This window comes from Tursiops truncatus, chromosome 8, assembly GCF_011762595.2.
Source record: "Tursiops truncatus isolate mTurTru1 chromosome 8, mTurTru1.mat.Y, whole genome shotgun sequence".
Lineage (NCBI taxonomy): Eukaryota > Metazoa > Chordata > Mammalia > Artiodactyla > Delphinidae > Tursiops > Tursiops truncatus.
The window spans coordinates 104,694,425-104,707,720 of NC_047041.1; the positions used below are offsets into that span (position 1 = coordinate 104,694,425).

The window sequence follows — 13,296 nt, forward strand, 5'->3', positions numbered from 1 at the left end:
TGTGGGTGACCCCAGCAGGGGAGCAGTGCCGGTCCTCTGTGGGCACAGGCTCAGGCCATACCCCTCACCTGGGCCCCGGCCGTGAGGGAGGGCTGCCCCCTGCAGGATCCAGGAAGAGTGAATGCACTGTCCGAGCCATTTGGCTCTCACCTGGGCCTGCCCCAGGCGACCCCCACCCACCAGCACTGTTGGGGAAGCAGGCATTGGGGGGCCGGTAGGGACGGCAGCTAGTCGGGCCACCTACTGGCTGCGGCCTCCAGCAAACCGCATCCCCTCTCTGAGCCTCGACTTCTTAGGCAAAGGCAGGACCGCTCAAGGCCCTGGTGGTAGGTTGCGAGGATCAAGGAGATGGGGGATGGCCATACCTGGCCTGCAGCCCAAGTGCACAAAATAGTCCACGCGGGGCTTCCCTGGTGGCGCAGCGGTTGAGAGTCCGCCTGCCGATGCAGGGGACACGGGTTCGTGCCCCGGTCCGGGAAGATCCCACGTGCCGCGGAGCGCCTGGGCCCGTGAGCCGTGGCCGCTGAGCCTGCGCGTCTGGAGCCTGTGCTCCACAACGGGAGAGGCCACAGCAGTGAGAGGCCCGCATACCGCAAAAAAAAAAAAAAAAAAAGTCCACGGAGAAGCACACAGCTTCAGGAGAGAGGGAGTTTGGGGGATTTCTACACAAAGTAGACCTCTCTCTTCCTCTTTCTCCACACATGTGCACATCTATGCAAACCAGGAACACACAAACACACATATACATGCACACACTCACGCACACACACGGGCGCATACGCTCACGCACACACACGGGCGCATACGCTCACGCACACACACAGGCACAGGAACGCACCCACACACACGCAAGCACTCAGGGGAATTCACACACACACATGCTCGTTAGCGTCTTCTTTCCATCCACACAAACCATCCATCAGTTTCAAAAAAGTCCTGCCTTTCCAACCCAGGGGATTAAAATGCGTCTTTCTCCCAGTTTCTCAGAACACAACCTTACATCTGAAAACATCGATCTGGCATGGACTCTGCCATCATCATAAGCAAATATGTGCAAGTCAAAACTGCAAGTGTTTCCTCAGGCTGCATCATTATCTGTTAAATAACAACGTAGAATAAAATACTTTAATGTTTTGATCCCACACATCCCCCGCCCCCATTGTCCCACGGCTGCCCTGCAGGGAGATGCCTCGGTCGGCCGGACGTGGGTGGCTGGGGTCCTCCTGGCCGACGTAAACCCACAGGTGTCCTGGTTTAAAGCGGCCCCCTCCGAGCCACGACGCGGGGCCCCTAGCTCCCACGTGACCCTTGTTTGAGAGAAGCAGGAAGGGTTGAGAACGTGTTCTGTTGGCCCTGGAAACAGCAGTCAGCTCTGATGCACCCAGGGGCGGGCTGAGGAGAGTCAGAGACAGATTCCTGCACACACTGGGTCAACTCTGACCGTGGACACTAGGCGTCCGTCGGCTGGTCCGCACCCTCCAACCAGGCGGCCTGAGCTCGGAGCCCAGCCGTGGGGCAGGGATGCTCAAAGCCTCCGCTCCCCAGGCTGGGGCTAAGCTCGGCCTCCCCGGACCCGCAGCCTCCTCCACTGTCGCCGCCGCCGTCAGGGCTGGGTGGCCCTGCCTAGAGGCCTGGACTGCCTGCGGCGGAGCCCGGCTGCGCCCTGGAGCAGCCTCACCATCTCGTGGTCCTTGTGGTCCAGCACCCGAGGCAGGAACAGCGAGGACTTCTGCGTGCGGCGCGTCTTGAAGCCCCTGCGGGGCCGGCCCTTGCCGTTTACAGACACATACCACAGTCTCTCGGCGCTGGGCTGGCGCCGGGCCCCACGCCCGCCGGGCACCGTGCGGTACAGCCGGGAGGCGTACGTGTTGTAGCCCAGCTCGTGGATGCGCTCCACGAATTCACACTCGGCGTTGTAGCTCTCCTGTGGGGCGGGCAGGGGCCAAGGTCAGCGGCACAGAGGCCACGAGGATGTGGGCGGGGAGGGATGCCCTTAGCAGGGGTCTGTGCCAGCCCGGGGCAGGGTGGGGAAGGTGGGTCCCTACCCTCTTGGAGGCGGGCGTCTGGAGGGACGAAGGTGCAAACCCAGAATGTAAGGAGCTTTCACCAGTGTCCCCGCAGGCGGCTGTGGGGTCTCTCCAGTCAGGGGCTAGAGGAGGGGCGGGTATGCCTTACGCCAGCTCAGCTGTGGGTGGACGGGCATGCCACGGGCCATCCCCCAAACCGCTTCCCTCCCCGCGCTGTGCCAAGGGGCAGGGCTGGGGGCGCAGGGAAAGCTCCTGGGACTGACCGCGGGGCAGGAGACCCTCAGGGCCTGTGCCCATCTGCAGAGGGGGAGGGGAGCGGCTACTGATGCAGGTGGCCCAGCGGCCTGCAGCCCCATTCTCAGGGGTCACAGGCTGTTCGGGGCCAGATCCACGCATCGGGCAGCTTGGGTCCCCAAAAGACCTCAGGAAGCAAGATGTTAAGCACCGAACACCTGTTCCCAGCGACACGGGAGCCCAGAGATAAGGCTGGAGAGCTCTGGTTGAAGCGGGGTGGTGGTACGTCCCCCATAACTCCAACCTCTCCTCCCTGCTCTCCAGACCCTCGGTGGATGCCCAGAGCTCCTTGGGTCTGAGTACGGACTCCATTGCCCGAGACCAACTTCCAGACTTTACAGATGGGGAAACTGAGGCCCAGGGGTGGTACCAGCCCCCAGGTCACAGAGGGGTGTGATGCCCTCCTGGCCTGTGCCCACCTGCTGCCCTCTGGGGTGGGTGGGCTCGGGGCAGACCTGCCCCACCCCCATGCCAGGCTGCTGCATTAGCATCTTATCCTTCACCCCTTCACCCCCCCGCATTGAGTTTCCGTGAAAAACTCAGCGGCTGAACCAACTCTCCTCCCGGGCCACTCTGTCCTGGAGAAGGTACGTCCTCCAGGGCTGAGGCCCATCGCCCAGGGGGCCTGGCGGGCTTGCTCTTTGCTGGGACACTTGGGGGGCCACCAGAGGGGTACAGTCCTGTGAGCCTCAAAGGGCAAGGGGCTCAGGTCCCATGGAAGGGGTTCTCGGGGGCCGGGCATTTGTTCGCATCTTGTAGGGGCTCCTGGGTTGGGGCGGGGGGTCTAAGATCACCTGGAAAAAGGCATCACAGACTCACCGTGACAACAGTTCCCAATGCCAGTCCCGTCCCTGCGGTCCCGCCTCAGACTCTGCTCCACACGTGCCGCCCCCAGGGTCCCCCCAGCCCTGGGCTCCACCAGCTCAAATTCTATTTGCTGCTGTCAGACTCCGCCCCCCGGGGGTGCTGCTTTCCCAGCTCGGCCTCGCCAGCACCTGGAGCTGGTCCAGGAGAACCCGCCAGGGCAGGGCGGAGGCGGGGACCAGGCAGCGGTGCACAGAGTGGCCAGATAGCTTCCCAGTGGGGCGACACTTGGAGGGGAGGGCATTTTCTGGTGGGCATTTGGTAGCCGGGACACTGCAGGCAGTGAGAGTACAGGCAAAGGCGTGGGCAGCGGGCGGCGGGCAGCAGTGCTTGCCCTGGAGGGCCAAGGGGTCCGGAGCCTGGAGTGGGGTCACGAGCTGTGCAGTGATGGTGGGACGTGGGGGCAGAAGGTGCCCTGGGTGGTTCCTCCGTGAGCTGAGCTGAGGAATCCGGGTGATAATCTGTGGGTAATGGGGAGTTCCCAGAGGCCATCACATGAGTGGATTTTCATTTTAGGAAGATCCCTGAGCAGGTACCTAGCATAGAGTATGACATATGGTAAGTGCCTAGGACAGTGAGGAATGAAGGAATGAATACCAGATGGATGGATGGATGGAAGGATGGAAGGATAAGTGGATGGATGGATGGGTGGATGGATGCTGATAGATGGGTGGGGGGATGGATGGATGTTGATGGATGGATGGATGGATGGGTGGAAGGAGAGGGAAGGGAGGGAGTGTGGACTGGAAGAGGGAGACCCTGGAGCCCAGGAGCTGGGTCCCAAGGCTGTTGTGACGGTCCAGCTGGGAGATGATGAGGGCCTGAGTTATAAGGGCACTGGCCACAGGAATAAGGCAGAGGGAGGCAGAAATTGAAGAGAGAGATTCAGGAAGTATATTCGAGGACTTGGAGATGGACTGAACGTGGGACTGAGACAGAAGGATGTGTCCACCAGGACTCCTAGCTGACCTTGGGCTTGAGTGAGTGGCCGGTGGGGTAACAATTACGGCAGAGGAGTCAGGGGAGTTGCTGGGGTCTGTTGGGTCGTGCTGCCCTCTGCCAGGGTGGTCTCTGCCCTCTGCTGTCAGGACATTTCGGGGGCATCTATAACAGAAGGGAGATCAGGGCTGGAATTGGGGGCTGTGAGGGTGCAAGGGCCACTGACTCACAGAGTGCATGAGCTAGCCTGGAGGGTGGGAAGCACGGGCATGGCAAAGACCGGGGAACTCAGACAGCCAAGAGGCAGGGCGGTGGGAGCAGGCGAAGGTGGTGGCAGGATGGGGACGGGGGCGCAGGTGGCAGGGATGGCACCTAGGCTGCCTCACTTCCCAGGTTATCTGCAAAGCGGTGAGGCCTTCCCTGCCAGGTGCTCTGCAAAGTTCCACCCCATCCAGCTAGACCTCCTGGCTCTCCCGGGTTGGCCCAAGAACCTCTTCGCCGTCTCCAAAGCCACTGCTATCAGCTCTCAGGGATAGAAGCCACAGGGAGATTCTGACCCACTGGGATCCCTCAGGGCATGCTTTGTTCTGTCCCCCAAAGTCCTGGGCCTGGGTCTTCCATGCAAGAGATGGCAGAGACCTGAGGTTTCCCTCCTGATTCAGCCCTACCTGCCCCACTCTGTGAGCTTTCCCAGCGTGAACAAAGGCCCTCTCTGGTCCGTAAGACCTGCACGAGCACTGCAGACCAGCAAGGTGGGTCCTCTTCATAAGGGATGGGAGCAACTGTGGGAGGTCTGAGGCCATTTCAGGGAAGAGGAAGTCAGTTCTCCTCACTTGCCACCAGGGCCGCAGGGCCGGAGGGGTCTGGAGAGCCACCGTCCACCTCAAGAAAAGTCACACCAGACCCCGGGCTAAGGGCATGTCCTTATAAACCACGACTGGTGTTTGCAGACTCTAGAAGGACATACAGAAAAGGCTGGGCATCCAAGGGTCCCTCCGCTCAGACACAGCTTCTGTCAAGGGGCCTCGGGGGTCAGAGAAAACAAATGGGTACATTCCAACTTCCGCATTTCCCTTAGCAAAGCTGTGAAAACTCTGTGATGAAATCATCTGCTTGAAGGAGGATATTCCCCTGCAGTTCTTGATCGCGCTTTGCCTGATTTCAGAGGGGCTGGGAAATGCTGGTGTGTTTCCCCTGCAAACGCGACTGAATGGAGAAAGGTAACTGCAGGGAGGTGGTCCTCGGCTGCGTCGTCTAGGTGATGTGTGGATGCAAAACCTCTCGTTGCTCAGCGAGTATCAGCCAGATTGCGTGTAATGACACGTTGGAGGCAGCAAATTTCCCAGCACATGTATTTTACTCCATGTATCCCCCGCCCTTGGGGGAGGGACACTGCCAATGCCCACAGAGTTACAGGACACTTTCTGTTGCAGAGACGCAGGCGGTGCATAGCCTGGGCTCCAAAGCTGTGTGTCAGGGACCTGGGTCCTGTCTCCCTTCTTCTTGGTTCCCTTTTATGAACTCACAGCTCTTGCCTTTCCACCCTTGGGAAGACCTGGCTGTGCTGTGCCCTGCTTCTTCCCCTCCTCACTCCCAGGAGGGCTCTGGGGGAGCCCACAGAAGAGCTTTTTTTTTTTTTGGCTGTACGCGGGCCTCTCACTGTTGTGGTCTCTCCCGTTGCGGAGCACAGGCTCCGGACACGCAGGCTCAGCAGCCATGGCTCACGGGCCCAGCCGCTCCGCGGCATGTGGGATCTTCCCAGACCAGAGCACGAACCCGCGTCCCCTGCATCGGCAGGCGGACTCTCAACCACGGCGCCACCAGGGAAGCCCCACAGAAGAGCTTTGGCCCAACGCACATCCCTGCTTCATCCCAAGGCCTGCTAGAGTCCATTTATCTTGGTAGAAATTTGGGGGACAATCTCTCCCCTACTCTCAGCTACCTTGAAGGTGACCACAGAATGGCTGGAGGAACATTTTCTAACCGGACAGCACTGGAGAACATAGGACGTGTCTCCCCCCAGCCAAGAGCTGCCTCTAACAGAAGCAGCCATTGGCCGAGGGGCCACGGGACCCGGGGTTCCGGCCCCAGCTCAGTCCTGCATGTCCCCGGACAAAGCATTCTACTGCGCACGTCCCCTTATGTCCTCTGATGTGATGCTCAAGGGAGACGGCCCACCCGCCCCACATGAACAATTGGACTCACCGAGGCATAGAGCCGTCCCTTCTTGTTCATGGCCAAGTACCGCCCGGAGAAGAGCCCTTTGATGGCCACAACGCCCACCTCCACCGCTGTTATCTCCAGGATACCTGGGAAGAGTCAGGAAGGCCCATCACTCCCTCCACCTCCCACAGAGCCCAGAGGTGAGGGCTGAGCCCCTGATGGCCCTGCCCAAAGCCAAGCCCAGCTCCGGGAGGGGGAGGTGAGGGCAGCACACGCCCAAAGGGGGTGACTTTGGAAGTTCAGGGGAGGGAGAAATGCCTGGGTGGGAGGTGCAGGAGAATTCAAACCTGGGAGGGAAATAATCAAACTAGTATTTCTCCATGCTGACCCTCTGCAGGACATGGAGCCCCTTGGAGCCTCTCCGCTACTCGGTGAGCTAGTTTCACGATGGGCCAGACAAGCGAGCTGAGACCGCGGGACTGTGTGACTTGCCCAAGACCGCGCAGGTGTTTGAATTGGGATTCAAAGCCCTGCTGCGGATGGCGGGGTCTGGACTCCCCTGCTCACGCAGCACTGGGTGCTAGGAGAGGCCCCGGAGAGGGAGCTGGGCCCTTGCTGAGGTGAGTTGATAATGGGATCCACTGGTGCATTTTGGGTGGCACCCAAACCCGCTGGCAATGTACGTGGGCGTGAGATCATTGTCTCGGGCCTGTATGCAGGTTACAGGATGTTGGCAGGAGGCCGGATTAGACCCCGGAGCTCACAAAGGGAAGCCACCTGCGCTCACCGCTCTCCACTGAATGTAAGAAAGGTGAAATCTCCCCCAACGCCCCCCTTTCGGACCCGAAAGCACTTTTTTCCGGGGGGCCTGCAACGAAGCCCCAGGTGGGGCCATTGTCCCCCGAGAATGGCTCTGAGGAAGGGCGGCTGGGGTAACAGCCGGTGCCCTCTCCAGGGGGCGCATCTCTGCCAGTGCGTCTGGCCCCGAACACGTCAGCCATCCTAGGGCCCAGACGCGGGCCGCCGGAGGCTTGTGCGGAGCGTACGGGGGTGCAGGATGCTGGCCTCTCGCGTCCCCGGACGCAGGCTGGGCGGATTCCGCGGCGCCGGCCCGAAAACCAGAGAAGCGCGCATCTGGATGCGGGACAGGGGCGGCTGCAGGCGCGCGCCCTCCTCCCTCAGCCTATGGGCTGCCCGCCCTGGATGCCTCAAGAATTTGGATGCTCTGCGACTCCAAGGGGGAGGCTGGATTTGGAGAGAAACGAGGTATCGCTACTAGGCGAGCGCAGGCGCTCCCGTAACCCCGTCCTGAGCGCGGGGACATCCTGGCAACCTTTGGCTCCCACCGCGCGGCTCCGGAGGCGTCTGCCGAAGACGCCCTCGCACGACTGCGGCTTTCCTGGAGGAAGTAGAGTTTTCCGGCCGCCGCCTTGAATCCACCGCACCACTTCCTGCGCCCGGGGAGGGAGCAGAGCGCGGGTCGCAGTGGAGGACCCCCGAGACCCTGGCCACACTCCCACGCTCCCCACTGAGTTCCTGCCTCGGGCCTCCAGCTCCCCAGCGAGCGGCGCTGCTTCGAGTCACCCTGGCCTCGCGCTCCTGCAAGGAGGGCTCAGCATGAGCCCGGGTCCCCCGGCCGAAGGAACCAAACCTTGGAGCCTCGCGCGACTTCGGCTCCAGCGCAGTCCGGGCGCGGGTCCTGGCTGCTGGGCGCCATGAAAGTGTATCTGCGCCCCCAGACCCAGGCAGACGCCCCTGCGTGCTCCTAAGCCGCAACCCGCGGCCCCCCACCGGGCGCGCACCCGGCCTGTCTCTCTGCGGCCAAAGGTAGAGGCGGGAAGGCTGGGGATTCCGGTCTGGGGACACGATTCTCTATCCGTGCGGCCGCCTCCCCAGAGCCCCGCTATGTCCGCGCGAGTGTCCTCCGCGCACAGGCGGCGCGGGGCGGCCGCGAGGGCGGAGGGGATGATGGGGCGCCCCGGGGCGGGCAGCAGGAAGAGAAATCGTCAAAATTAAATAAAGAGGATGAGAAATGCCTTGTCCAGGGCCTTTTCTCCGAAAAACTCCAAAGGGTCAAACTTGGCAGGACCTCCGAACCCAGCCGAGCAGGGAGCCCCCGGGCGGCCTACCTCGCACCCCCTCGGACGAACGGGCGGGGTTGGGGGCAGGCTGGGCCAGGCCAGCCGGCCCGACAGCGGGCAGCCACCGCCCCGAGCCCCCTTCAGACGTGTCTCGCGCCCCACCCCAGCTCCACTCTCGCTCTTCTCCCGGACGCTGAGGGAGGCCAGGGGACCCCGGCGGTCTCCCTCTGGCAGCAGGGCTGGTCTGCGTCCCTGGGCACCCTTCGCGCACCAACCCCTCCTGCGATCCTCCCCGGGGATGCCCCGCGCGGCGCCGCGGGGCCGCACACTCACTGTAGGCGCTGTTCTCTAGGCTGCCGTTGACGCGGCCGCTCGGGTGAAGCTGGAGGTGGTACTTGGTGGCGCAGTAGAGCTTGCGGCGCCGGGGCGCCCCGCCGAGGTGTTCGTAGACCCCGCCGCGGCCGCCCGCATCGCGCCGCAGCCGCCCCCCGGGGCCCGCGGCCGGCCAGCCGGGCTCCAGCAGGCCGAGCAGCAGAAGCCAGATCAGGCCCATCGCGGCATCGCGCCCGCCCCGCGGCGGCGGCGGCTGCAGCAGAGCGCGGCGCCCATGGAAGGGACGGCGGCGGAGCCGCGGCGAGGCGCTCGGAGCCGGCTCCGCGGGGTGGGGGGAGGGGAGCGAAGAGGAGGGGCGGGGGCGGGTGGGAGAGAGAAAGAGAGATCCTTTAATTTTCACCCAGGATCGGGTGAAATTTCCGTTGTTGCGCAAAGAGCTGAAAGAAAAGACGGTTGGGCAACAAAAGGCCGACGTGGTCCCCAGGCGGAGGCGCGGGAGGGGCGGGAGGCCGGGCGGCTGGGGAGCCCGGCGGGGCGCGGGGTTCGGGCCGGGCGCCGCCAGAGCACACTCGACCCCCGCGGCCAGCCGTCGAGCCGCGGCTCCGCTCCGCCGCGCGGCCCGCGCCGCCGTGCGCCCTCCCGGCTCTGAAAGGTCCCTTCCCCGCCCCTCCCCCGCCCCCTCCCTCAGACCAATTATGCCTCCGAAAATTATAGACCGAGGCCTCGAGGCGGCCGCCCCAGGCCCTGTCACCCCCTCCCGCCCCCCATCAATCCCAGGGCACAATGGGAACGCCGCCGGTGACTGATGTCCGCGAAAACAACTTGCGGGGAAGTCGCGCTGACAAACGCCCATTAAAGGCGGCGCATAATGAAGGGGGCTGAAGAGCACGGCGGAGGGGAGGGCCCCGGGCGCGGGCGCGCGTGGGGGACCCCAAGGTTCTGACTGCGCCCAGCGGTCCCCGTTGGAGCCAGGACGCTGTTCTCGGCGGCCCGAGGCTTGGCGGGACCGGTCGGGAGGTGCCGTATCCCGTCGCGCATCCCAACCGGGCAGATCGGGAAGGGTGAGGTTTGCGCTTGGAGGGTCCTGTCCCAACAGCAGGCCGGCCAGAAAGCGGGCTGGGGAGGTAGGAGGGGGACAGGAGAGCCAGAGAAAGGGGCACAGAGTCAGAGAGCCCTAAAGCAAGAGAGACAGACACAGAAAGACAGGGAGAAAGATCTCAGAGAATGGGAGAGAATATGACAGAAAGGAAAGAGAGACTGAGAAACAGAGATGGAGACCAAGAGAGCAGGGGAGTGATGCCCAGAGAAAAACATGGGAAGCCCGGTGGCCACAGAGAAGGGAGATGGGAGGAAAGTGGCAAAGGTGGATGGATATCCCGGCCTGGTGGGTTCCAAGTAGCAGTGTCGATGCCCCTGGAGACTGCGTGGGGGCCCCTCCCCTAGGGACCCCAGTGAAAGGGGGCTGAGCATGGAGTGTTGGGAAAAGCCACATCCCCACTCCCTCTCTTGTTCCCGCAGCCTCTGTGCCCCAGCAGCCCCCTGGCCAGCAGCCAGCCTGATACTGACACCCATGCTCAAGCAAGGGCACTTGCGAGGTCGGGGGGTGGGGTGGGGGCGTGGGGGTGTGGGGGTGTGTGGGGTGGGGGGGTTGGGGTGGGCGGGGCTGTAGGGTGCAGTAGTCTAGGCTACAGCATTGGCTCCCGGTCCAGGAGCTCAGGGGTGAGCCAGGTGGGCTGGCGTCTCCCATCCCCTCTACGTACATCAGGATTTGGCGCCTTGGTCCTTCCCAGGGCAGGGGCATGTGGGGGGTGCACCAGGGACTCTCTTGAGCGGCAGGAGGTAGCAGGGCCCATTGGGATATGTCTCACCACCCTGGCCTAACACAGATAGGGCAGCATGTCCCCAGTGAGTCCTCCCCAGTACAGTCAGTGCCTGAGTGGCCGCGGGACATCACTCGGTACCCCAGTCCCAGAGAAGGTGGCTTCTGGCTAGGGTCTGTCTTTAGACTTAAAGACCAGGCCACTGATTGCTAGAGCCCCTTAATGGTGGAGTCTGTTTCACAAGGGATGGAGGACAGCCCCCAGGCAGCCCCCGAGGTAGGAGCTAAGGGGAGCCCATTGGAGCTGTACCCACAGGGCTGGCCTGGGGCCGCTGGTCACTTGAACTTCCAATGAGAACACAGGAGAGACACAGTGAAGGCTGTAGGTGCCCTGAACGCCATTTGCTCTGCTTCTGGGGGTCAGGTACCTCCAGAAGATGGGAGGAGCCAGAAAACTCCAACTTGGGAAGCTCTGGGTTTGCAGCCTCCCTCCTGCCGCATGCCTGGGGCCCCAACAGTGCCCTGGGACCAGTTTCAAACCTTCTCATGGTGGGTCACCCTGCACCCACCCCAGTCTGCCTGCACCCTAGAACTGGTGGGGGGAGGGGGCTCCACAGAGCAGGGGTCCAAGGGTGGTGAGAGGTCAGGAGGGCAGGAGGTTCTGCTGGGTTTGTTCATTGTTGTACCCTCAGCTCCTAGACTGTGCCTGGCTCACGGAAGCCTCTCAGAACCGATTCCTAGAATGAATGAATGAATGAATGAGTGAGTGAATGAGTGAATGGCTTGGCTGCTTTCTAGCCCTGTGACCCTGGCCATTCGGCATCACCCCTCTGAGATGCTGCCTTCTCGTATATAAAATGCCTCAGATAGGGACTTCCCTGGCGGTGCAGTGGTTAAGACTCCGCGCTTCCATTGCCGGGGGCACGGGTTCGATCCCTGGTCGGGGAACTAAGATACCACATACCACGTAGCGAGGCCAATAAAAACAGTGCCTCAAATATAGCGAGAGAAACTCAGTAGAAGTGTCCTTGCGAGGGTCCTGCTGCCGCGTCAGTGCAGACCTGGCCCCATCAATGGGGAGCCACAGTTCATTCTGCAAACCGAGATGTCTCCAAGAGTGAAACAGGGCACTGTGAACAGACATGCCTGGACAGCTGGCCCCCCTTCCCCAGGTCCCTTCCAGTGGGCCCGGCTCACCACGGCTTAGGGGGATTTCTCCAAGGCAGCTGAGTTCCCCGGGCCCTGGCCGTAGCCTCCAGGCTGAAGGCATAGGTAGTGCCTAAAACTCAAAGCTGCCATCTGCGCCGCACCCCGCCTTGCCCCGCACCAGGCCCTGCGGCGGCCCCATCCTCCGCTAGCGTTGGGGGGCACTCGCCCACCTGCCTGCACCCCCAGCCCACTACCTGCGGCCTCTCCCTCCTGGCCCCGTGCCTCTGCTACCCCACCCGCTGAGGTTCCTCTTCATCAGAATCTCCCGGCCCCGTCTTTCCTGCCCCCCGGACACTCGCACACACTGGGATCTGACTCTGGATGTCGCTGGGCTGCCAGGCTCTCGGACACTGGGGCCCAGCTGAGGGAAGGGTGCCTGATTTCATGGAATCTTCCGGGCCGGGCAGAGATGTCTTTCGCTGAGTCGTGCTGGGCTGGGTGGTGCGCTCACACGTCCCCACCGCGGCGACCTCCCCTTCACTACGGAACCAGCTTGGGGGGTAATGCGGTAATAGCCATCCTGTTAATTGCTTCCAAATGGTCTCTGCATCCATTTGACTAATTGGTCTCGTCCAGACCCCAGCCTGGACACCCTCAGGCTTGGCCCCTGTCAGCCTCACCACTGCTCTGGGACTTCTGCTCTGGGTGTCCTCAACCCCAGATCCCCTCCCAACCCTATCTCGTACCTGGATGACCCCCTGTGACCCCACTTAGGTCCAAGCTGACACCTCCAGCCCTTCCCCTGGAGAGGGAGCAGGGGAGGGGAGGGGACAAAGGATGGTGTTCTGTGACGTGGTCCCAGCCTGCCCACCGGGGTGACTATCAGATATGGCGCTGGCTTCAGGCCCCAAACTCACTCTAATTACCCCCCCTCCCCAAGAGCGGGGGAGAGAGGCCTGGCCTGCACTGGACCTGCTCAGAGCCAGCGGGCCCTGAAACCCGACCGATAGCCCTGTTCAGCCCCACCTTAGAGGTGAGAAACGGAGGCTCAGAGACATGAAGAGACTTGCCTGAGGTCACACAGCTGGGAGGTGAGGTGACGTGACAGGAACCTCCACCTGCCTCAGTGTGGGCACCTGGCCATTTGACCCCCCGGTAGGCTGCAGGGTCCAGGGATGAGCAGGGGAATCTTTATTCTCAGGCCCCGTCTTTGCTTCCAGCAAAGTCAGAAGCCAAGGAGCAACGGATATGGTCCTTGAGGGCAGACTCTCCAAGCCCAACCGGGGCCAGTTTTTGCCAATAGACACTGCCTCTGGGTAGGCCATTTGGCTGCCCCCCCCCCCAGCCAAGGCCGCCCCACTCCTAAGGGCAGAGCCTGGTCCCAGCGCCAGGCAGAAACCCCCAACTGGGGGGCACAGCTCCCTCTTGAGGGTCCTCCTGGATGCACCTGGCTGGGGGTGCATCCACAGCTCCCTCTTGAGGGTCCTCCTGGATGCACCTGGCTGGGGGCCCCCTTCTTGCCAAATGTCCCAGGACCACTGGGCTGCAGGGGTGGTGACTCTGCTGGCACCCAAGGGGCCTTGAACACTGCTTGTACCCAGGGAGAGTGAGGGCTGCTGGGCACAGG

General features: G+C 62.6%; 1 protein-coding gene across 1 annotated transcript; it reads right to left on the bottom strand.

Annotated features, from left to right (window-relative positions):
• Positions 1–1,141: 1,141 nt before the first annotated feature.
• Positions 1,142–8,921, bottom strand: FGF3 (fibroblast growth factor 3). The gene is made up of 3 exons (XM_033861689.2): positions 8,702–8,921; positions 6,330–6,433; positions 1,142–1,924 (listed from the first exon to the last, which is right to left on the bottom strand). Exons 1-3 carry the CDS (start codon positions 8,919–8,921, stop codon positions 1,604–1,606), a joined length of 645 nt encoding a protein of 214 aa, XP_033717580.1. The 3' UTR covers positions 1,142–1,603.
• Between the last annotated feature and the right edge of the window lie 4,375 nt (positions 8,922–13,296).